Below are 24,629 nucleotides of genomic sequence, written 5' to 3'. Positions count from 1 at the left end.
TTTAGTTTTCTGGTCTCACTTGTACTCTGGAAGATTACACCTTCCGAGCGACAAAGAGCAACGAAGTTTTACATTTCTAATTAGGAAACAGGTAATTTGTCTCCTCAACATACTTGAATTACCCGTAGCTATCACTCAAGAACAGATGTTATTTCTGGATTTATTCAGAAGCGCGCTAAACACCGGTAGCCTTAAACCAGGGCTGCCGGGCCTGGGCTACGACAAACCTAGAACGGATGACAGACAAGCACGTTCCTTGCTGCCGTTCAGTTTTTGCAGCCCGGATCTGGCAGCCTTAGCTAAGCGCGCGTGTGGCGCGCTAGGGCCGTGGACGCTATCGGTCAAGGGAGCCAGGCGGGTGAGGAGTGGTAGCTGCCGCTATGGGCTCCCGTCGGAGCAGACCCGGGCCTTCCTGAACTGCGAGCGAGCGCGGTCGCTTGTTCCTCCGCCCCTCGGTGCAAACGGGAAGCCGCAGGCATGGCCGGAGCGCTGGGCGCCGCGCTCCTTCAGCGGAACCGTCGCTCTTGCCCTGCGGGAGGAGCCCCCGGAGCCCCAGGAAGTGGGAAACTCAGAAGCGGATACAATGGCGGACGAGATGGAAGAAGGAGAGACTTCGCGGCGCTGGGAGCGGTAAAACGCCAGCGGGGGGAGCCGGGGATAAAGGAGGGTTTGGGGAGTCTTCCTGCCGCCGGGGAGCCCGGGACTGTGATTTCTCAAGGTGCTGCTTCTGCCGCCGCCTCCTGGGCCTCTCGTGGCTCTAGAGCTACGGAGGGATCGCGGGCGCCTGCCCGCAACCCGACACCTGCCGGGCGGGCTGGGAGTGGAGGGAAACTCCGGGCTTGCGCTGAGTGGGAATGGCGGGAACTGCACTCGCAGCCCGCTTGAAAGCCCCACGGCGGGAGGGGGGGCTGCAGGGGACGCTGGCCGGCGCTGAGCGGAAGAAGACTCGCTTCTAGACCTGAGTGCGAGCAGCCCGGAGCATGCAGAGGAGGAATTGGGGATTGCGGGCCTAGACATTGTCCGCTGCTTTTCTCCTGTTTCTCTACCGGGGCCAAGCTGTGGCCTTGATTCGAAGGGGAAAAAAGACGGGGAGCCTGGCCGGCGGAGGCCCTCATGGCACAGGAGCCTGTCGTTTCCTGTGCTTTTCCCTTTCGAGTCCACATCGCTACACCTCCCTGCCTACCATACTAGGTTTTAGTCACATTTCAGAGACAGGTGAAAAGTCACCGTCTGAAAAAAAAAAAAAAAAGTAAATCAGTAAAAATCAAAAGTCAGAGCAGACTTCTTTGGAGAAACTTCTCCCTCTTCACTAACTCTGTATCAGATTATATTGCTTTCCTGTGATTCTTTGGTTCTCTACTCAAAATACTCTTTTTTCTATATTGAAATATTCTAATTGAACATAGAAAAAAGAGTATTTTGGGTAGAGAACCAAAGAATCACAGGAAAGCAACATAATCTGATACAGAGTTAGTGAAGAGGGAGAAGTTTTTCTCTTTGTCACATAGTACTAGAAGCTCAATTCATCCCATGAAAACTAGCGGAGATTTAGGGAAGATGAAGAAAATGCTGGACAGTAGTTAAAATAGGATCTCAGATATTGATCTCCCCAGTTCCTGTTAGCCTCAGGGAGCTGGTGGAAGGTCACAAGTTGCCGATATATGGAGATCTGCAGGATCCCTGTTTATGAATTGATCAGTGGGATTACTGCCACAAGGACATTGGAGATACATTAGCCCCAGTATCAGAGGCAACATGCTTCCACGTACCAGTTACTAGACAACTGGAACAAGAAACTGGGTTCATTCCTTGTTTGTGGAGTTCCCAAGAGCACCTGGTCAGCCACTGTGGGATCTGAATATTGCATTTGAATATTCCTCTAGATTTCTGTGGCTGTTCTTATGTTCTTCAATTAATGCCTCAGAAGCAAGCCTCATTGTTTTTTTGAACTGAGTTAAGGTTATGACTACAACTCAGTAGTTTATATGCCTGACCAAGAAGGCATTTGGAGTCTGTGTATATTAAACATATGAAGGACAGAAAATTGATGTTACCAGTGAATACCAGACATCTTGCGGGAGAAGCTGAAGTTAGTATACTATCCCATCGGCATTCCAAAATTGGAATGAATCTGCAGGGTCTATAAGACCATTCAGAAAAGCTTTTAGAAAGTGCATGTAAAGTGGGAATGGTTTTCAAAATGAAAAAGTGTGGATTTACAATTAAAAGTAAAGCAGCGTATCTGCATCTTTCTACATATCCATATTGACTGAGATAGAAAGCATCAAAAAATCAAACCATCACTTGAACATCATTTCCAATTTCGTTAATTCTTTTTGAAGGGGTTGAAGACTTTTTATATTTATGGAATAATTGAGTGGTGGTGGGGGCCATTTCTTAAGTTCTTTGAAACTAGTAAGGTTTCATGGTTATTAGTTTGAGAAAAATATTTTTTTTCCTTTTTCAAAAAACCCAAAATAGTTCAATGTTCTATTCTGGAATCATTTTTGTTGGTTTACATGCATCTCTCTCTCTTTTTCATTTGTTACCTCTGTTGAAACATCCATTACATCACCCATAATGCTTTTCGCCTGTCCCCGGCCTTAAATGGTGCTGGGAACAGGCAGGTTCTACCTAGTCCTATTGTATTCCTTAGTCAACAAATCCAGATGAAAGAAGATGTGATTGAACAAGACACAGAGGAATGGCAGAGCAATTTCTCCTTTACTGGACTAGAAAGAGTTGGAGGAATGGATTTGTCTTATCTCAAAGGAGATGCTACACGTGCCTGTGCTTCACTGGTGGTGCTCAGCTACCCAGACCTTGAGGTAACAATGATAAAAGGTTACAGGCAAGACAAGGAATTTTTGAACATCACGGGTTAACATAGAGGAATAAAACTCCAAATCTCCCAAAGTTTGACTACCTGCCTTAGTAACTAACTTAGTTGTCTCGGTGGATTCCATCTGCTGAGATATTTTTTCCCATAGTACTGTAGAATTGAGGATAAAATCTTGGAAGCAATTTAAGAGACAGTGGTGAGTTCTAGGATTGTTGCCAAATTTAAGTATGTTCCAGTTGTTGTCAGTTTAACTTGTCATTTTTCAAACTCTGGTCCTCTGATTCTCAGGTTGGGGAATGTTGAGGCCCATCAGTCCATCAACATTCTCTGGGTGAAAAGGGTATACAGCATTTTCAAAGGTTTATAAGTCTTTGCAAGTTTTGCTGTATCACAGTGAAGTTAGTGGAGTTATAATTTTGCTCCTTACCATACTATGACGTCTATGTGCACCACAGTTACCTACAAGAGCGTCTCTTCAGAAGACCATTGTACTTTAGAGAAACTCTATCAGAAACCACAAGATCTACTATAAGGATGGGTGGATGGGTACGTGTGTTTTCCACTGTTTCAGCCACTCCCCAATAGGTTTTCTAGGGCACTTTTGATTTTTCCATGGAGAATGAGCTGTTAGGTTTGAAGATATATGTTTTACCTCTTTGCAAGCACTTTTTTAATGTTGTGTAGAGAAATACAGATATTATGTAGGGCCACTTCAGTTGCAAGAGAACACAAATGGGATCCACTGTCCGCTACATTGAGCAATCAAAGTGTTCCTGACCTTGGCTGTTTGCTGCCAAATACAAAATCCTGGGGCTGTTGGGAGAAAGAGAACTGGCAGGAGACAGGCCTCTTTTCAGCTCTTAGACTTGGCGAGAGAGACAGTCTCAAAGAGCAGTTTAGTAGACGAAGGAAAGGGGTGTGATGCTTCTTCTGTTTTAGTCTAGATCAGAAGCAGGAAATCTTTTTTGACCTAGGCCTGGGTTTTTATTTCTTTCTTTGCTTAATATTTTAAGTAAATAAATATCTACTTAAATAAATATTTATTTACTTACTATTTTAAAGCAGTCTCTGGAACTACAGGGAGCAATCTGATGTTATGATGACAGTAGATGCTTTGCCTTGCAGAGGCTTACTGTGCTGTAATCTATTCTCACCGTGCATTTGCAAACACAAAAAAGGTTAAATTTCAACCATTTTGCTGCTGAGTTTTGGGCATGCAAAATGGGAACTGGGAGGTCCATGCAGCTCATGGGTTGTGGTTGCCCTCCTCTGGCCTGGATGACATTGAAAATATTGGTCTTGCTCCCTGGCAAAAATGTTATTCTTCTGCCATCACAGGTCCTCTATGAAGATTGCTGCGTGGTGGCTGTGAACGCTCCCTATGTGGCAGGATTCCTGGCTTTCCGAGAAGTCACTTTTCTACTGGAGGCTGTGCAGCGGCTGGAGGTGCAAGAGCCTGGCCTCAGGCCCCAGGTGGGAGAGTCTTCTTTTATGAGAGGAACGCTGCTGCACTATTGCCAAGGATCCATTTCATCCAGCATTCCCCTCTTTGGGAGAGTCAACTACCAGGGCTTGAAAACTTCTGGCCCCTAGCATTTTGTGGCTTACTCCCTCTGGATATGGATGTTCCCTCTAGGTATCCATGACTGTTCTTCTCTTTCCTGAATGGCCAGTAGTCACTAAGAACATCTCTCTGATCTCTCTAGAGGGTTTGGGGCCAAAGCCAACATCTTTAAACTGTGCTACAAACCCAACAGAACAGCTGCTTGAACCTAGTTTAAAAGCCTCTTCTGTTTAGTCATCCAGTCAGAATGAAAAGCACCCTTCCTGCCAAAGCCAGGGCAAAACAGCTGGAATGGCTTCATTCTAGGATACTGGGGAAGGGTCCCAGCTGCTCACCAAGATAGCACATCTGGAGCCCCCCAGCAGCTTTTTTCTCACAAAACAGATGCGAAAAGAGATTCTTGGAACTAAAGCACCCTGCAGATGTATTGGGATGACAACTCCCATAATTCCCAGTCTGCAAAGCCATAACTTGCGTTGGCTTGAGAATGATAATATTTATAAACCCATACACCTGGAGGACACCAGCTGGGGTGGGAACTGAACTGAACAATGAACATGAATTTGGACGTGCCAGTTTTCTTAAATATCTGATCTTGAGGGAGGACAAACTATTCACTTCCTGTACAGCAGACTCAAGAATGTATTTCAGTACTGAGACAATCTTGGCGAAGATTCTGTGACTAGGTCTCGCTTCTTTCTTAGTCGGTGAGAGCAGGGAAGGTGACCACCAAGGACATTTGCCTGCTTTTTTGAGATACTTTGTGATACAAACCAACACTTGCAGCACCAACATCTCAATTACTGCAAAAGCTTCCCACTGTATGTTACCTATGACTAATGTGCCCCTTTGTGGTTTTTCTAGGTGCTTCTTGTAGATGGAAATGGGATCCTGCACCACAGAGGTAAGTCTCCTGGTCCATCCTTGCCAGTAAATCCTTTAGATTTACTTTCCATCTCTGAGCTGTTTATAGCATGCGTGGAAGATGCCAGCATGGGAAGTCACTGGATTGGTTTCTCATTAATGTTTGCAGAGCTCTTGGGGAAGAAGCTATTTGTGCTCACCTCTTTCTTGGCAGTTGTCAGAGGGGGAGCAGGGGGCAAGCAAAAGAATTCCATCTCCTCTCTGTAGGCTGGAACTAACCTGCTTGGTGACAGTAGCTGAAAAGGCTGCCCCCTGCCTCACCCAGAAGGAACAGCAGAGTAACCAGTAGGCCTTTTGAAGGGAGGTGAACATCAACAAATGCACTGCATGGTTGATACCAGCCTTATTTCCCTCTTGTTGGTTTCAACATGGTTTTAGCCCTTCCTTTGGGAACTTGTTGGAACTCATGCCCTCATAAAGTGGCCCCAGATTTTCTCTTCAGAACCAATTTGAAACTTCTCTTATTAGTTTTTACCCATAGTTTCCATCTTCTGTGTTATCTTCAACAGGTTTTGGCATTGCCTGCCATCTCGGTGTGCTCACAGGTCTTCCCTGTATTGGTGTAGCCAAAAATCTCTTGCAGGTTGAAGGTTTGGCCAATGATGAGCTTCACAAGAAACAAGTAAGTGTTGAAAGGTGTGAATTCCAATTTCACTTTCTTAATTCCAAACAGTAGGAGGACTGTTAGTTATTATCCCCCAGCAGAACATCTTGTTAAAATTGGAAAAGCTGCTAGCTTATGTGTACAACTAGTTGTTCTGTTTTGTTTTTTTTCATTTAAAATGGGAACAATGATGGTGCTATCTACAAAATGACTGATTGACAGTTATGTAGTGACCAACATGTATTGCCCACTGTGTGTTAAAAAATACAGCCAACCTTGTCTTCCTGCTGGGTTTGTTTTTGTTTTGTTTTGTTTTGTTTTTTGCATGACCTTGACACATGAAAATTACTGAAGAGGAAGCCACTTATTTCTATGCAGAGTAAAATCTGTAAAGGAGAATTCCATCCAAACTATTTTGGTTTCAGACTTTTTATACAGAGATTTCCTGTGCAGAACAGCAGTGTGGAAGAATCACTGACACATGGCTAGCACAACCCTGTTTTTTTAGCAGAAGGAATTAATCTTGAATTGATCCAATTACCTTCATCCATCCCAGCATATCTGCTGTAATATATTTCTTTCCCCATACTGTACTTCAGATCCAGGACCTTCAGGCAGGAGGAGATGCATTTCCACTCTCAAGTACCTCTGGGAAACTCTTGGGTATGGTAAGTACTGACGGGTTGGTGGAGTGTGTCTGTTGGGAAGTGGAAAGAGTCAGAAGAAGTGAGAGAGCAATAAAAAAAAGACTGATTCATCCTCAGCTATTTGGCAACAGTTAGACCTGAACCAGTCTCTGCTTTTCAACATTAACATTGTCTTAAGCATCATGCTTTGTCTTGGGTGCTTGTAGAAAACTGATCAATAAATATCAATGAATGAATGAATGAATGCATGCATGCATGCATGCTACCATATTCATTTTCTTTTTCTTTCTTCGACTTCAAAATCCAGCTTCTCGTTCCATTAGCCAGCTAGAGGAGAAATAAAAAGAAGGGAAAGAGAACTCAGTGTCCTCCTGGTTGAACAAAGTGTGTATGTAGATGCACATACACAGTGTAGTATTGCCTCCTTAAGGGTACAAAAAGTATATGAGTCTAATGTTTACATTGTTCCTACCCCATTTTTCTTGTTCCTATATCATTCATGTTCTTTGGAAGTTGCACAGTTTGCATGTACCTAGCACTATCTCTGTTTCTTATCTGCTCAGGCCTTGCGCAGCTGTGCCAAGAGTACCAAACCTGTGTATATTTCAGTAGGCCACAAGATAAGCCTTCTCTCGGCTGTGCGCCTGGTCCACTCTTGTTGCAAGTATCGGATTCCTGAGCCCATCCGGCAGGTATGAGCAGAATGTGCACTTAGAATGCTGACACCAGCAACCTCAAGCTAAACAACTCGGTCAGCCAGTGTGAATGCACTCTAAATGTATGGACTTCAGTTCCCAGAGTTCCTAACTAACTATGACCATTGCTAAGAATTCTGGGAGTAGAAGTCCATACGTCTAGAGCACACCCCAGTTAGGGGAGGCTAGGAAGCTAGGTGGGGCTAGGTGATGTATCAGATCATTTGGAACTTCATTTGTTTTATTAAATGCCTCTGGAAAGTCACAAATAGGGTGTGAAGGTGACAGCAATCCTTTTGTTGCTTTTCAACATTCTGTGTCCTGAAAATGTGCAAATGAATCGTTTTAGGGCTTGATTTAGAAATTTAGAAAATGACATAGTTCAACTGGGATTACATGAGCAATTGTGCAGTTTGACTGAGGTCCTGAATCAGAAGCAAGATATAGTAAAGTCAACCCTTAGGTTTCCTATTGATTGAAAACCAAAAATAAATTGAACATTTTTAATTTCAAATACATTTAAATGAAATTTATATTCATATTAGACTCTTCCAAAGAGTTGAAACTTGCACAATATCAGAGAAATTGAAACAGGGATTTTAAATTTCAGTTTTTAAAAAAGGAATATTTCTTACCCTGGATCTGCAGAAATGGGGATCAAAAGTTATCTGCTCCATTTTTTTTGGAACTTTGTAATTTCTTTTTTAAAAATCTCTAAAGCAGTAATGGTTGGGTTAAGAAGCCAAGATGTATTCTCAGTGAATAAGCATCCCTTCTTTCAATGAAAAGCTCTGCAACTACAGATAGTCCCCGGGTTAAGGATGCCCAGTTTACAGACAACCCATAGTTAAGAACAGGGCCTATTGTAGCAAAATTTGACTTAAATTCACAATGATTTGAGTTAAATACACAATGGTTTGAGTTAATTACACAATACTACTTATACAATATTATACAATAATACTGTTCTTGTTTACATACAAATTCGACTTAAGGACAGACCTTGGGAATGGAACTCGTTCTTAAACTGGGGACTACCTGTAGTTTGTTCTTTGATCACATCACTTGCACAGTGAATTAGGCTCTGATGGGCCAACTGTACTGCTGATCCTCTCAGGAATCTGCAGAAGGCTGCAGAAGCTGCTGAGCCAGAATGCAGCCATTTGATGGCAGCACTAGATCACCATTTATTTATCTTGAGACAGAGTTTGAGCAAGAAGAGATACTAGTACAAAATGTGTGGGCCACAGACTTGCCAAGAGCTAACCTTGAAAGATGCAACCGTTCCTTTAATATATGTGTGTGTGGAAAGAAAAGCTCAGGCAGAGCAGTTTCTCACCTCTTTGCAGTGGTGTTGTGATAGGACGTGCCATTCTTAATGTCCAAGTACCCAGGCTGCAGGAAAGATTTATGAGTCAATAATGGGCTACTTTTACTCCTATGTTAGCTTCTTTCTAACTGCTAGCTTGATTCTGAGCTTCAAAGAAAGAATCCATTTTGAACCCCTTATGGGTCCCAGCACCAAATGGTTTTAGGGAACAGAATTCAGCATGCTGAGCTGTTCCCCTCTTGAGCTGGAGCATACTTTAGATGTGAAAACTTTGAGTAATCTAGTTGGAGAAGAAAGGCAGAATACACTGGAGCAAATCTAGGAGGAAAGAGAAGTGGTCATTGATAAGAACTACCAGATACGAACTGCAAAAATCCAAATAACCACAAGATGACAGCAAAAAGTTAAGATTTTCTACATCTCTTTGCTTACACTATTGGTCTTCTGAACTTTTGCAACTCAGATCTGGTAGCCTTGTGTTTGACCAGCCCTTGGAGGTCATAGCCCAGGCTTTGGAACAGTGTGAACTTTGATAGTCTTGTTTCCCGATTATATTGGCCATTGCTTGCATTTTTGTTCCTGATGTTGTCCTTAAAAGTGTGGCTCAATGGTAGATGGCTCAGTGGCTCATGCTTGACATGCAGAAGTGTCAGGTTCAATCCCTGGCATCTTCAGACAGGGTCAGTAAAATGCATGCATGAAACCCTTGAGAACCACTGTCAGACAGTGTTGATAGGACCAAGCTGGAAAAACCAGCGGATTGATTCAGTATTGGACAGCTTCCCAGTTTCAAACCCATACATCTTCATAAGAATGACTGAACAAATAACTAAAAAACTCAGCACTGAAATTAGGGTCCATGCTCTGTGTTTGATGGGGGTTTGAAGCAGATGATATTCCTTGTTACAGTGTGTAGGGAGATATGCATGGCTCTTGATTGTCAATGCCTCCAGCACTGAGACAGAAGCCATAAGCATCCAAGACAGCCAGTGTTTGCATCAGCTCTGATGCCTTTCTATGGAAGAAACATCTCATTTGCCAAAACTGATTGCCTTCAAACTTTTAGTCATCCAGTAATATTCCTGCATGTGTGAATATATCCACTGTAACACAGACAGAACTCTGCCCTGCTTTCCCCCATGCTCTCTTCCTTTGCTGCAGCATGCTTTGCATTTCACAACCCATTAGCATCTTTATGCTGCCACCCCCACATTCCTCTCTGGGGAAAGTAAAGCTGCACCCTGAATGTGGGAACAAGCTTAAAGTGAGAAGAGGTGCCTCCCAGCACTGGGATAATAGCAATAATAAATGGTAGAGATAGTAAGGCTGCCATATGTTCTTACTTTGTGACAAAAGCATTTGCAAGCCACACAGTCTTGGCTTTTTTCTCCAGTGTGGCCAGCCTGGTATTTTCTATTTATTGATGCTCCGAGCATAATCTCCAGTCCCTAATGCCACTGCTAGTCTACTCCAAGAATAGATGCGATCTTGAGGGATTATTAAAGCAACATGACCCACCTTATTGATTAGCCTCTTGGGTTAATAAGCTAGATTAAGCCTTCTTAGCACAGTGCTAAGATTGAAGGCTGGCAAGTGATTTTACAATCTAAGAGGACACTCCGCTTCTTTCTCTCCCTGCCATGGAAGCAAAATGAGAGTAGCTCTTGATGCTGAAGGCGGCATAATAATCTAGGGTGAAGTGGGCAGGAAAATGAAACAGAAGGCATTTTGCTGAAAAAGCACTGAAATGTATTGCAGTTCCCTGGATATTGAACCAATTGAATACCTAGCCATTGCAATCCCTGGGCCGCAATATTTATCACAGAGAGCCCAACAGGAATATTTATTTGCTAACTGAATTATTTTTTAAAAAATCAGTTATAGAAGAGAGACTTTCCTCCAGTGTAAGAGTCCCACCTTAAGCCATGTTTATTTTCATCCAGAGCTGATTATCTTTTGTTTTTAATTATTTCAAATATAATTTTTATTAAGAATTTTAATTACAGTAGTAAAAATGAGTACAAACTAAACTTAGAGAAAGAGAAGAGAATGGAAAGAAAGAATAAAAAGTGCAAGAAAGAAAAAAAGAAAAAAGAAAAGAGAGAATATAACAAAGAAAAAGAAAAGAAATATATAAAGAAGTGACTTCCAACCTTCATCACAACAGGTATAAACAAATTTAATAACTCTTCAAAGGTTAAACAGATCTCTCTTTCTCCCATATCCCATCCCTTAACTATAAGCAAATCTATAAAACATCAACTTTTCAATCTTGGTATCAGCAAAATGTCTGTAAAGGGTTGCCAGAACATTGCAACAAAATGTCTTATTTTAACCTTGATCAAATAAATCAACTTTATATTCCTTCCTTTTACTTCTAACAGTCTTAATCTTTAATTCAGTCAAATATTGTTCTAGGATTTAATTTCTCTTCATTTCTTCTTTATCCCATTACGCAGATTTCTTCAAGGCTTTAACAAGCCTCTTCTGTAAATCCAATAAGAAAACATTTTCCAGGTCATTCTCTTGGTTTATCATTTGTATTTCCCTTTTAATTTTTAAAACTTCAACCAGTTTCTTTTGTATATCCAGTTAAGCGTCCTTTTCCAAATCATTATCTTGGCCTCTCATTTGTAGTTCCACATTCTGTACTTTCTCTGTCTTACCAGATAAAATTTGTTCCCCATCTTTCATTCCTTCATTAACATCTTTTAGACATAGTCTATCCATAGAAGCAGATATCACTACTGACAGTATTGATATTGTAGTTACTAACTTCTGGCTCCATTCTTCAAAGATCTCCTTTAATATTTCTGATGTTATAAAGTTTTGTATCATTCTGTAAGTCCAAGTATTAAATGACATCAGGCTTTGTATTTTTTTTTTTCTGCTTAGACCCCTCTAGTGTCCAGTTTCTAAAATCGTTATTATCTTTTGTTATGACTTGCAGTTGCCAGGGTAACCAAAATAAGTCTGTTTCCCATGAAAAGTTGTCTATTTTTTAAATAGTTAATTCCAAAATCTTATAGTAAATATCAATACTCCAAATTTATCTGGACCCTTAATCCATTTATAACTTTCTTAGATCAAAATCTTACCTAGCTTTTTGCTGTTTATTTCAAATTATTTAAGTTCTTAAGCTTGTAATTAATTTTTCTTTTATTCAGAGTTGAAGATAAATTCACCTGATGAAGACTTTTCAAACCTGTCATTACGAAGGTCTCTAATAGCTTTAGAATAGTTAATAGGCAATTTCTGAAAGCGATTAGAAAGTGAGGTTTGGGAACTTAGTGTCCTTTAAAAGTCTCTGCCATGGTTGTGAACAAGATGACTGATTCCATCGTCTCCTTGTGCTCAAATCCGCAGAAAACCGCTCTCCTGCAGTCTCCTTGTGAGGAGCAGCTGTCCAGAGCACATGTGGGCAATCTCCTGTCCCTCCTTATCCGGAGAGGTTCCAAGGAACCGGTATGCTCACTGGTTCCTTGATCTTTGCTGCGGTCGTCGGCTCCACTTTCACAAAGCTGTCTTCAGTTCACCATATCTCCCCCAGAAGTCCTGTTTAAAATTCTAAAATTCTATTTTTAATGTTCTGGTTATTAAAATGTTTTGTAGGTGCTTTTAAAGTAGAAAAGTAGGCTAAAATATTTATTAAACAAATACAATGGGTAAATGGCATTTAATTATGTGGGAGAAGAACTGGATTTCAGCTTTTATTATTGCCAATAATTATTAGCTTGAACCATCTATATTCAACACAGTGTTTGCCTTGTAGGATTTGTTGGTATGGACCCAAATGATGTAAATTAGTTTTGTTAGGCAGATCTAAGGCAAATTAATTTGTCATAATGAATGTTTCTAAATGTTCAAAATCCCATTCCCTTAACAAAAGGTGGACATGCAAAATAGCTAAAGTGATCTTTTGTGCCCTGGCCCTGTTCATGAAATATGCAAGCTTTCATATTACAGAGTTATTCACTTGCTTTCTAACTTGGAAGCTTGAATCATTCTGTACCAATATCGAATGATTCCTGTCTGTCCTTTCGTATAACATATTTAATAGAATAGGTTAAAACAGGAATGGCCTTCTGGGTCCTATAAGACTGCAGTTTCCATCACCATTGGCCATCTAGAGGGTTCATGGATTCAATGTCCCTCCACTAAAGGTATTTAATATTGGATGCCTGCCTGCCTCCATCCCTCCCCATTCCCTCCATTATCCCCTATTTTGTGGTATACGAGATGGCAGCCTGAAACTCATAATCTCTGCCGAGTATTTGTAAACTGACCTGGTTCTTAGGGAAGTGAAATGTAGGTTTGGCTGAGAAAACATAACATAGACACAAGGAACTTTGTTCAACAAGTAAGAGATGGTATAGTTTTAAGAGTGTTGGACTGGCATTGAGGAGACCCAGGAAAAAAATCCCTTGACCAGAATGTTCACTGGGTGACTTGGAGCTAGTCCAGGGCTGTCAGGTCTGGGCTGGGAAAGAAAAATGCATGACTGGGTCTCCCTTTGCTGCAATCTAGTGGTTGTCCAGATTTCCACAGCCCAGATTTGATAGAATAGTTGCTTTCTTTCAGCCCAACCAACCTCATATATTTGTTGTGATGATATCACTGGAATGAAGAATAGGAACCAGAAAAAGGAAAGGTGAATGAGATTTAAACTTAAAGAAAGGACTATCAAAGGAGAAGATATTAGTGCAGTGATTTATGAAAGGCTGCTGTGGAACACTTCATGTGAAGACTGTCTTATCTGTTCATCCACCCCACAAAAAGTAGAGAAAGGATAAATCAGGAATAACAGAATGAAGAAGGTGAAAATGGTAGGTAAGAGTAGCTGAAGATAATGTATAGTGGAGTTGAATAAAGCAGCCAAAGGAAAGTGTGACTGGAAAGGACTGCTCACACCAGAAGTTAAGTCAACCAGACAGAACAAGGGTGACCAAAATTGAATCTCAACACATCTGGACCTCCCTGATTCTGTACGTAAAGCCAATTCCATGCAAGTGTATTCCTCCCTGCTGCTCCAGTGAAATCAGCTTGAGGAGGAAGGCTCTCAGTTAGATCCTGTTTGGAGGCTACAGCAGGCTTGAGAATCCTGAATTGCACTTGTTCTTTTGTTCCCTTGCCCCTCTCTCTGCTGTGACCATTGCACGGAGCAGGTCAGTGGTTCTAGATAACCCTCCCCTTTCCGAGCCATGTTAGCCTATGGTGGCAAAAAATCAGAAGGAATCTGATAGCACTTTTCCTGATCCACGACCTTTATTAAAAGGCATAAGATTTCGTGATGGTGAAGTTGATGGAGTGAGCGCAGCTCACAAAAGTTTGTGTCTTTTAATAAAATGTGTTAATTGGAAAAGGTACTACCACCCTTTTTGTCTTCCCCATCCTGCCACCCTTCAGATGCATTATACTTTAATTCCTGTTGCCAGCAATCTATCAAGAGTCTGGGAACTCTAGTTCATCTGGAAAATATGCAGGTCTGCACAGGTTCTGTGCAGACCTGTCATGGCCCAGCGAAATGAATTGTTCTAAATTCATACAGCCACAGCATTTCTTGAACCCTCTCATCCCTTACCCGGTTCCACCATACTTTTAATTGTGCCAGATGCCAAAACTGTCACCCAATTTGGTTTTGTTCCAGATTTTGGCAGCAATTCTACCAAGAAATGTATTGAAGGATGCAGTCCCAGAAAAGAGAGCATGGCATCCATTTAACATATTTATCTCCTTTGCTGTGAAGAATTTGGGTAGCACTTTGCAGCCCATATCAAACTGCTCAGTTTGCTTTGAATGGAATAAAATGTACATTATTTGAAAGATGGAGCTTGGCATTCTCTTGCTTTCTCTCTCTCTCTCAAAAGAAACACAGTGGAACTGATTTGGATTGAGATCCTAGTATGGGGTGTATAGGAGGCTATCAGCTATTAGCCTTTCTACTCTTGCTGCAGTCCCAACCTGGTTCCCAGCCTCTTAAATGAAGGCCTGCAATTTAGTGGATCCTTTTTAGCAATGTAAATTGGAGACGCTAAAGTCAAAGAATTAGAGCTACCCTCCTCTTCATGCTGGTAGTTTGATTCCAGCCAGATGCCCTTACTTTTAAGTGAAGAAAACAAAAATGCTATCTGCATTTTTAAAGTAATATATACAGTCGTTTGACTCATAGTCTGACTCAGAATGAGACGGCTTCTCACATTTCCATGAGCACAACTGGAAAATAATATTAGCTAGATGGGCCATTGATCTGATCCAGCATGGCTTTTCTTATAAATTAATTGCAAGCTTTTGGGAACTGGTGAACAAAAGGGACCCATTTTCTTCTCAGTCCAAAAATGTATCATGAGACCGAACCCTCACTTCTCTTTGGGATAGAAGCTGCTTTGTGGTTGGCCTATATATGGCTAGGACGGAGATTTGTGAGTTGTTTTTTTTTCTTCCAGGTAATGTCAGACTCCAGCAGCTCTATCCTTTCTGCTTCCCCCCATTTTCCCAGAATCCTAGAAATTGCCACTTGCACCAATCAACCTAATTAATCTGTTCCTCTTATTTTCTTCTCTGCCCTGATCATAGGCAGATATAAGATCCAGAGAATACATCCGGAAACATTTGGAAGTCAACTTTGCTCTACCCCTTCCTCAGCCAGAGAGGTAGGTGTGTATGTGGCTGGAAGGCTATATGTGCCCCCCAGTCAATCTTCTTTTTTAATGCTCTTTGGGAATGGCATTAAAGTGACAGCCATGGAAACCTGGCAAGTTGAAACCACAGCAGGGTCTCTCCTGCTCCTCAGGACTGGCTATTTCTGGCAGAGTTCTCTGCAAATTACATGCTTTCCCAAGAATGTTTGAATCAGATTTGCTACAACCTTGGGAAGATCACAAAACATTTTCATATCTTGGAGCAAAGATGCCATTTTGGCAACAAAGGTATCTGGGTAATATGTATGTTCTGGAAGAGTTGCATGTCACCTCTGCTGTGATTCATCCAGAGTTATTCCAGGAAGCTGACATTTTATTCTTAGAAATCAGTCTTCCAGTGAGTAGCACTATCATGGGTGAGCTTATAGTGGAGGAAGGTAAAACCAGAAGTGGAATTTAAGATCCAGCCCCTACAGATGGATTGCCATGACATACTCTGCCCTTACCTACTTGCATCCCAACATCTAATGCCAGTGCATAAATTAGGGTGTTTTTGTCATGACGCATGTTTGATCACTTGCTTTCCTCTTCAGAGACCAAGGTCTGGAAAGTGCCAGCTTGGGGAAGGCTGAAAAAGATGAAAGCAAACACTGAGGTATGAACGTTCCAGTGAGGCCTTTGGAAGAATTTTACCCTGGGTGGGAGATGGGGATTCACCTTCCATTCAGGTAGCAAAATGTCTTGGGTTGGCACAATTTCCCTCTTCAAAGCTTAGTCTCTTTCAAATTCGTTTTTACTTTTTGTTTTGTTTTGTTTTGTTTTACTCTTGGTTTGACCTTGTCCTATTTTGTACCCTTCCTTCCCAGATTTAATTGCAAAGGTGTGCTTTTCAACTTCAAGACCATCATCCTGGGGGAGGGAATATAGCCTTTCCATCTGTCCAAAGCAACCACTACCCAGAGACCAAAGACAATCAAGACACTTTTTTAAGGGTGTTAAAAGACACTCTTTTAAGGGTGCTTTCATCCAGGGATTTGCCAATTACCTTTTGGAGCAAGAAACATCATCCTAACAGAGTGGGGCTGGGCTTTAGGTGAACCCAAAGGCAGGCAAAATGACCTGGATCAGTAGTGATCTAAGGCAGTGATGGTGATGGGCAGGGTTCCCTGTATAGCTGACAGAGGATCTTGGGCTCCTGCAGTGCAGAGGATCTTGGGCTAATTCCTCAGGGAGGATTTGTCCCTCCCTGCTCTGCTCCATTCCATATCCTGAAGTTTCCATTCAGTACAGTGAAAATCCTGGAACCTAGGACAGCCTCCCCAAACTTGGTCCCTTCCAGATGTGCTGGTTGGGAATTTTGGAAATTGTAGGTCAACACATCTGGAAGGGGCCAAATCGTTATGTGTCAGCTTGATGGTCATAAGCTTGGACTGATGCTTCTAAGCAAAAAATACATTTCCTAACATTACATGCATCTTGACTGGAGACACTGAACACTGACTCTGGTACCTTGTTTTTAATGATTGTGAAATGCTGTTTTGTATTTATTTCATTTATCATATTTGCATACTGCACACTTCTGGCAAAGCCAGTTTGTGGCAGTGTATGTGCATCTATGATGATGGGGAGTATTTACTGGTTTTAATAGGTTGAATAGTGAGAATTATTCACAACAATTTGCTCAATTTGCCTGCCATGAAACAGATGCTGGTTAAACCTATTATTGAGATAGAAAAGAGGTGGGGTGATCCCTGAATTCACAGGTCCCTAAATACTCTTTAGCATTCCTTTTTCCCATGATAGCCAAAAGGATGTCTGAAGAGGCACAGGTTGTTCTGATGCCTTACTGTCTATCCCTGGGTTGTTCCTCTCTGCCTGGAATGGTCCCAAGATTTTGGAAAGACTGCTGATGCAGTGGTAGAGCTGGGCAGCTGCTAGTTCTCAGATCTGTGCCACCACAGCCCACTTCTTGTCTTTCTTCCCCGAGTGCAGGTACTCACAAGTGCCAAAAATAAGTAGCTTGTTTCTAGGTTACACACTCCAAGAGTTCTAATTTCAGAGATGGAGTACATTGTTTCAAGGCTTCTGTTCTCTAGTGCCATTTTACTGTTTTGCACCATCAACTGTGCAACAGCTTCACAATAGAAAGGAGTGTGTATAGATTAGCACGACTTCATTCAGGCCAGTGATAATGCTAGTGAAGAAATCAAACCTGTTTACTGAGAAGGAAGTCCTCCTGAGTTCGGTGGCACTTATTAGAAAATCAGCAGGCTGCAGGCTGCAGCTTCTCTTCCCCTAGGTATTGTAGCATCTACCTAGAAGTGCAGAAACCTGCTGTAGAAACACTTTCTGTCGATAAACAATCTCCAAAAACTGCCTTCCTGGAGATACTGAAAACATTGCTCAAATAAGCTAATTAATTAGCTACCAGCAAGTCTGTTAATGAGCTTTTCAAAATTCCCTGCATTTGTTGGCAGCCCTAAGAGTTTTATCCTCCTACCCCTCTCCACGATAAATGAAGACACAGACTCTGAACATTAATGGGGCATCAAGAATGTGGTTCAATTCCTCTTTATATAAACCATGGCCCAGATTCGTAGCTTGTCTGCTGCTCCTGGTGACGCCCATTTGCTGAAGTGCAGTGATAGCATTCAAGAAAGCATTGGTGGGAGCCTGTTGAAGGACAGATCCCTCGGTGTACAGATCTTCAGTCATCTCTCAAGGTTGTTTCCCTCAGTGTGACAAGAAACTGGTCTTTGTTTCTTGGTATAAATGGAAGACCAACTGAAAAGTGATACGATTTATGTGAAAATAAACCACCCCAAACATGTGCACACTACTTGGAATGGAACCCATGGGGCAGGAGGAGTTGTTCCCCCCACCAGAATCCAGTCTTTATTCTGAAGCTGCTGTTTGCCCTTCGGAGGAAGCCCCGATTGACACTTAGGGAGGCTTTGCTTAGGGGCAGATACTTGGAATGCGAATAACAAGATCTTTTTCCTGAGACCAATGAAAGGAAAGAGAGTCAGACCAGTGTTTTTCCCTTCTACACATTATACTGTTAAGCTCAGCTTTTATTTGGGCTTTAGCTGGGAGCTGTATCAAACAAGCTCTCCAAAGAGCCTGTCTATATAATGGAACTGCATTTGCTTCCATAGACACATTCCCCATTTGAGGAGAACATCATGCCTGTGGAATATATAAGGAAGATTCATACTCAGCTGGAGATCCAGTTTGATCTACTGGTTAAAGCTCTGGGCTAGAAACCAGGAGACTGAGATCTAGTCCCACCTTAGGCATGAAAGCCAGTTGGGTGACTTTGGGCCAGTCACTCACTCTCAGCCCAAGATGTCAGGCTTGGGTGACAAGCCAGTCAGTCAATTCCTGTCACAACCAACAGATCAACATTTGGTTGATCCAAAAAAGTGGACCCTGCACCTGCAGGAAAGCACTAGGAAGAAAGAAAAAAAATTCATACTTAGCTGAAATGAAGAGAAGCTAAGTAGTACTAATGGTGTGGAAACCATGGTCTGATAGTGGAGAAACATTTTGGGATTTTTTTTCTCTGATACAGCCACATGCAAAGCATGACATCATTATCTCAGTTTGTAATATCCTAATGATAATTTAGATTGTTGATTTATAAGTTAAATGCTCAAAATTAATCTTGACTAGTAATTCTGTAAATGATGGTATGGGTACCCATGTGCGTAATTGGATAAGAACAAGGTAGCCAGAGTGTGCTTCCTGGCATCTGTTGTTGCTTCTGCTGTAAAAAAAAATTGATTGTAGGGCTGTTGGGGAAATAAGGAAGAAATTGGGTTTCTGAGTGAGAAATGTTCTTAAATGCAGCATGTTAGTGAGGCACAATGGTTGTCATCATTTGGCTGGGGTGTGTGTGTCTGCCTTTTGCTTGAGGATTTTTTTTTTTTTTTTTTTGGTGATAATTGAGTCATTTCAACGTCTGGCTTGTCCTCCCTCCCTCACTGTCTGCGTGATTGTGATTGCTGCTGTCACTTTCACACCTCCCTGGGGAACAGATGCTGAATTCCCAACTCCCGATGGTCCCAGCAGATGGGTGGAGAGAGGACTTTGTGTATTGGGTGGGTGTGTAGCTTGCGGAAGCCAACCATCTGCTCCCTTGTTTTGTAGGAGGTTCCAAGGCCGAGGTTAAAACACAGGCTTATGAGGAGCTTTAATTCTTTCCTGGTACATCCATTGTGCCACCCGCAGCCTGCAGACATAGTCATATTTGGCCTCCAGCAGTTGATGCTGTAGTGGCCAGCGTGGTCATTTGGCAGTATTGAATAACTCACCATAAAGCTGACAGGAAAGAGGATTTGGTTGTATTGCTTACATACAGACGTGGCATAAATCGGTCTGCAGAGCCTGGGAAATGTGCCATGTATCTTGTCAGCAAAAGCTTAAGGACAACCAGCCAGAACTTGTACTCCTCTATCTCTGTTTATCTCTCACCCAAGATCTGCTCTGGATCAGTCCTGACATCACTTATTCTTGGCCTGTGGCTGCATCCACAGAAACTCCCCCATCCAATTCTGTCCTACAGGTTGTGCAAGTCTTAATCCTCCCCTCTCCTCTCCTCTCCTCTCCTCCCCTCCTCTCCTTCCTTTTTCCTCCCTCCCTCCCTCCCTTTTCGACATGTAACTCTGACAACCCAGCTTCATCCCAAGTATTAGCTCTTCTCCACCTTTGCTTTTGTCCTGATCCACCGTTTCAGCTCCATCCCCTGCTCTCTTCCTAAACCCAACCTGTGTTGCCATCTTGTTAGATCTTTGTGCAACTGGGCTATGCTTTTGACACTGAACTTTGATGCTAGGCCAGTGTTCCTTAACCTATTGGATTTCCCAGCCCTACAATAGCAGGGATGCCTAGGTCAGCACACTTTTGCCAGCCTGGGTCAGCAGCTCCCTTTTGCTGAGGAAACTGGCACACTAGCCCAGGGCTGCCCCAACCAGAGAGGAGAGCCATCACAGCTGGCATTTCTTTGAGAGCAACCACAGCTTGGTGCTGACAGATGAGATGCTGAGTTGTGATTCAAAGCAAGGATGGAAACACGGGGGCTGTTAACCATTTTGCAACTCAGCTGTTTTGCTACTGGAAAGGGTCCTTGGTGAACAGTGTCTGCAAAGGCAGATACAATCTGGCTGAAAGCAATGGTACCATCTGCCCACAGCTGTGGAGGTGTCAGTGCCCAGGCCTCCCGGCCACCTGCCAGATGGCTCCATCCATCATTCTAATGCTTCACTTGTTCCTCCGTACAGGAGCTGGAAGCAGCACTTACTGTGGTCCTGCAGGGCCATTTGGAAGGCAGCCTGCCACCTGTCAGTGGAAACAAGGGGAGGAAGCCAGGAGTCTCCTGCCTCCTCTGCTTCCTTAGTAGAAAAGAATAACCTGAGTAAGGGCTTGAAGATCACTAGGCGGAGGCAAGGGGGCTGTGGGAGCCAGTGGGCTTGGAAAGCCACAGAGGGAGGTGGCATCATCACCCTCTTCTTTACAGGTTTCTGCGCCTGCATGCAGGTGGGGCACAGGAAGGAGCCTTTGGGAGGTTTCAGCAGGAGCCCCACGGCACCTCCACACCCTAGAAAGAGCAGCAGCAGCAGTAGTGGGCTTCTTTTCAGAATGGATTCCTGACTCTTGAGTTGTCCCTTCTGATCCCTGATTGGAGTTAGTTTCTCCTTTACTGACTAGCTTGTGTTGGATCCTATCCTTGCTTCATTTGTGTCTTCTCACCCCACACATCTGGGGCTCGGTCAATAGATCATCTTCAGGAACTGACAGTGGGAAGAAATCAGGGTTTCAATCCAGCTCCTGCTTCAGAGTCAATTTCGTTTTCTTTTGTTTTTTAAATCAAGGCTGTGTTTGAGTTCACACATCACTCTATGCCATAATGAGGTTTGTGGGTCTTGGCATAGCATGTTTTGTGAATCCAGCAAAGTTGTGGTTTATCTGACATGTTTGACAAGCCATGGCTAATCAGACTGTGGCTTAGTATGATAAGTAAATCCAGCAAACCTATGGGACCTTCATGCTCCAGAAGTTACAAAAGCACTCTGCCCAGTACCCAGGATGTCAGTGGAGGCTCTTTTAAAATCTTAGTGTAATCAACTGCTAATTGTAGAAAAAGCTTTTGTTTTATTTTGGATTTTGTAAGTGTATTTAATTTAATTTAATTTAATTCTATTCTATTCTATTCTATTCTATTCTATTCTATTCTATTCTATTCTATTCTATTCTATTCTATTCTATTCTTTATTTGCCATTCCAATCATGCCTGACCCTGGGCAACTTAGAGACCTCCCAAAATGGTAATAAGATTAAAACTGAAATATAGCACTATGAGGATAATAAAATGACAATGTAATCAGTGATATTCCATAAGATGAGGAGCCACCGTGACATATAGCTGAGTTGGGACCTATCTGATATTAGGGAGTGCTATTCCAGAGAAGGGGAGCAATGACTAAGAAAGCTCGACCCCAGCATCCCTGCAGATGGCATTCCCTAAGAATGGGACCTGGAGGGAGTCTTCCAGATTCCAAACGATGGGCAGATTGGGAGAAGGCAGTCCCACAGTTATTAAATGCTTTAAAGGTGACCACTAGCACCTTGAATTGCAGCCTGCCCTTGTAATGCCTGCATATCAGGCAAGGCTTTTAGGGGGTTAGGGACCCATAAAAGGGAATGTTAGCAGCTCATAGTTGATGCAGTGATCTGAAGTTCCCCATCTCCTCCTCCAGGAATTTGAATTGGGTGTGCTCACAGTTGACGGTAGGAGGCAATCACTTCTGGTAGGAGATGCTGAGGAAGGAGATAGCTGTGGCAACTTCCTGGGTGTTCCTGCTTGATTTTCCTGGTTTGTCTGCTGGAGCTCACTCTCCACAGCTTTCTCTGAACCCCTCAGGTCTTGTAGAGGGACATCAGCTGTAGCAAAGATTTCCCTGTCAGTCCAGGGCAATCTGTATATGCCAGAAGAAAGAAGCCCTCTTACTCTTTGTCTGAGGCAGCCACATATCTTGGGTTGTCCAGAGCTTTACAATTGTAACCTGGATAGATGCATGTTTTGGATTCATACACATACAATGAATCATGCACTAACCAAACAGGCTTACATGACATGTCAAGTTACAAGAAACTAAAGGTTTGCTTGGACTGGGTCTTTGCCTGACCCAGTTAAGCATCTTGTGGAACACAGCCACCATGGGAGATGGTTCTTGTCCAGTAAATTGAAAGCACTTCTGGGATAACTGAATCTGGGAATCTTCTCAGTTCATTAAGAGAAGTAAGCCAAAGATGGACAGCTTTTTCTTTTTTCTAGTGGACTTCAGTGAACACCATCACCACCACCAAGTTGGCTCTTGAAGGCTGCAGAGAAAATGCCCATTGAGATGGTGACATCACCAGGGATGAATGGAGGTAATGCTTAGTCTGTTTTTTCAGGTTTTGATGGGATTAAAGGATTCAAATAGATGCATCAAGCCTTGGGTTGGTTTAACCTTCAAAGGATTAAAAATCAGACAAAATGTCAGTGTCACATATAGTATTGCTGCCAGTTTTCAGTGGGTGGGATGGGGGTGCTCCAAGAACAAGAAAATAGGTGCTGGGAGGAGTGCACGCAACTTCTCAGTCACAGGTTGCCTGCCACTAGGATAAGCTTTTAACTCTCCAGGTAGAGAGAAAGTCAGCCTTCACAGAAAGGGAACAGAGGGTGAGTGGTATGACGAGTTCCAACAATCGAGGGATAATTTGGATGTACTGTATTATTCTATTCCCTTACCGCTGGCTAGCAGGGCAGTGCAAAGCCTGAAAAAGGGGCTTCTCAGTATGTATGCGGAATCCTGTATAAAGTGCCTTTTTTCACAATATTAAAGCAGCCACATCTTTTCAGGCTGGCATGAAGTTGTTCCCAGTTATCTCCTCATGCATGTACACACACAGCCACTTCACTTAAACACTTTTTCCCAGCAAAGCAGAGTGACTGTGCATACCTGCACATCAGGAGACAATGAGAGCAGCTTACAGAGCAGCAATGTGAGTCTGGAAAAAGATGCGGCTGCTCTAATAATTTGAAGAGAGATGCTTTCTATGCACTCCAACACCTTGTAATGTGCTACTTTCTAAGGATTTGCACAGCCCTAAGAGCAAGCAAACCTGCTCTCTTTAACATGCTCTTAAGTCCTTGCCTTTCTGACTTGCTCCTTCTATACATCCAACTGAAGTTAATGGAAGCATTTCCAAATTGAGCACAAAAGTACAAGTAGAATGGCTATATCTTGGCCAGTGATGTCAAGCAGACATTGACTTCTCAACACATATATCCAGTCACTTCAACCTTGTTGCTGGCTCTGTAAAGACGATGACAGATTAGCTGTATCCTTTATTGGTTTAGAAGTAAGGAACAAGGAAACTTTGTTTAACATATGTGAAACCTTAATCTTCATAGGGAGATACGTGGACTAGTGTTTGCACACTTCCTTTACTTGAGACCTTTGAAATCTCTGTTCACTGAACACCTTTCTCAGCCAGGTTTTATTGCATTATGTCTGTAGGTTATTAGCAGCAAACTGATATCTCTAACATTTGGAGGTTTTGTGTTCTCTGAATACAAATTGGGCAGTATTTCTTCCATTGCACTAAATATACAATGTGCCTAAGGAGAGATTATTTGCAGAACTACTCACTGAACGGTGTGCCCTACTCTGTGCTTTCTCCTTTGTAGAGAAAAGGGTCTGAGCAGAATGGAACAGTTTCAAACCAAGGCCTCTATCTGGATTTCCATGCACTTCTGACCCACATCCCTTTCTCTACATTTTTCAAATACCAACGACCTAACTGCTGTTTGCAGCATATTCATTAACTGGGCTGGGTGAGAAGACGACAGCTAGCTGCTTGGTTTTAAAAATTATGAAATGAATCAAAAGCATGAAGAATTCAGCGAACAGCAAAAGTTGAACATAAATATATGCATTCATTTTCAAACAATGCCATATTTTATCACTGCTTGTAGCCAGGGTTACCAACTTAGAACTCAACAGCAGTTCCTGGACAGCAAAAGAAGAAACAGATTGAACATTTTTGTCCATCAACATGAAGGATCTTGCTTGGATCTCACACACACACACACACACACAGACTTTTCAATTGTGTTTTCTATTCTGAAATAATATGTTATATTTTTTATGGTTTTAATTAATTGTACTTTATTGTCTTTCTTCTTTTTAACATTGTTAGAACTTTCAGTGTATTAATCATCTGTATACTACTAAAATTCTCGTGTCTGTTTGTAACCTTCAATTTGATAAAATGATGCATCATTAGGCAACCATTTTTGAACCAAGGTACCTCAGAATGCATCCAAAATCCAGGA

The 24,629-nt window shown here is 42.4% G+C and overlaps 1 protein-coding gene across 5 annotated transcripts; it reads left to right on the top strand.

Moving 5' to 3' along the window:
- The first annotated feature begins 297 nt into the window (after window positions 1-297).
- Window positions 298-22,678, top strand: ENDOV (endonuclease V). 5 transcript variants are annotated; one of them, XM_088138379.1, is made up of 11 exons: window positions 298-630; window positions 2,624-2,828; window positions 4,181-4,315; window positions 5,271-5,310; window positions 5,840-5,952; window positions 6,534-6,602; window positions 7,145-7,273; window positions 11,973-12,071; window positions 15,180-15,256; window positions 15,838-15,899; window positions 22,581-22,678. In XM_088138379.1, the coding sequence occupies exons 1-10, from the start codon at window positions 584-586 to the stop codon at window positions 15,896-15,898; spliced, it is 975 nt and encodes a 324-aa protein (XP_087994505.1). In that variant the 5' UTR covers window positions 298-583; the 3' UTR covers window position 15,899; window positions 22,581-22,678. The 5 variants fall into 5 exon arrangements, with proteins under 5 accessions (XP_087994505.1, XP_087994506.1, XP_087994507.1 ...); XM_088138380.1 differs by having other exon boundaries at window positions 299-630; window positions 2,657-2,828; XM_088138381.1 differs by lacking the exon at window positions 11,973-12,071 and having other exon boundaries at window positions 302-630.
- The last annotated feature ends 1,951 nt before the right edge of the window (window positions 22,679-24,629 follow it).

This window comes from Python bivittatus, unplaced genomic scaffold (assembly GCF_059951505.1).
Source record: "Python bivittatus isolate LINGU-HERP-01145 unplaced genomic scaffold, Pbiv_v1 ctg000220_np1212, whole genome shotgun sequence".
Taxonomy (NCBI): domain Eukaryota; kingdom Metazoa; phylum Chordata; class Lepidosauria; order Squamata; family Pythonidae; genus Python; species Python bivittatus.
Note: the sequence above shows the minus strand (reverse complement) of the source record. Positions and strands in the feature narration are given on the sequence as shown.

Excerpts from the sequence above, each read along its gene's own strand:
- ENDOV (XM_088138379.1), top strand. The coding sequence starts at position 584 with ATGGCGGACGAGATGGAAGAAGGAGAGACTTCGCGGCGCTGGGAGCG. Across the intron at positions 631-2,623 it reads ACTTCGCGGCGCTGGGAGCG|GCAGGTTCTACCTAGTCCTA; the intron begins GTAAAACGCCAG and ends TGCTGGGAACAG. Across the intron at positions 2,829-4,180 it reads TCAGCTACCCAGACCTTGAG|GTCCTCTATGAAGATTGCTG; the intron begins GTAACAATGATA and ends CTGCCATCACAG.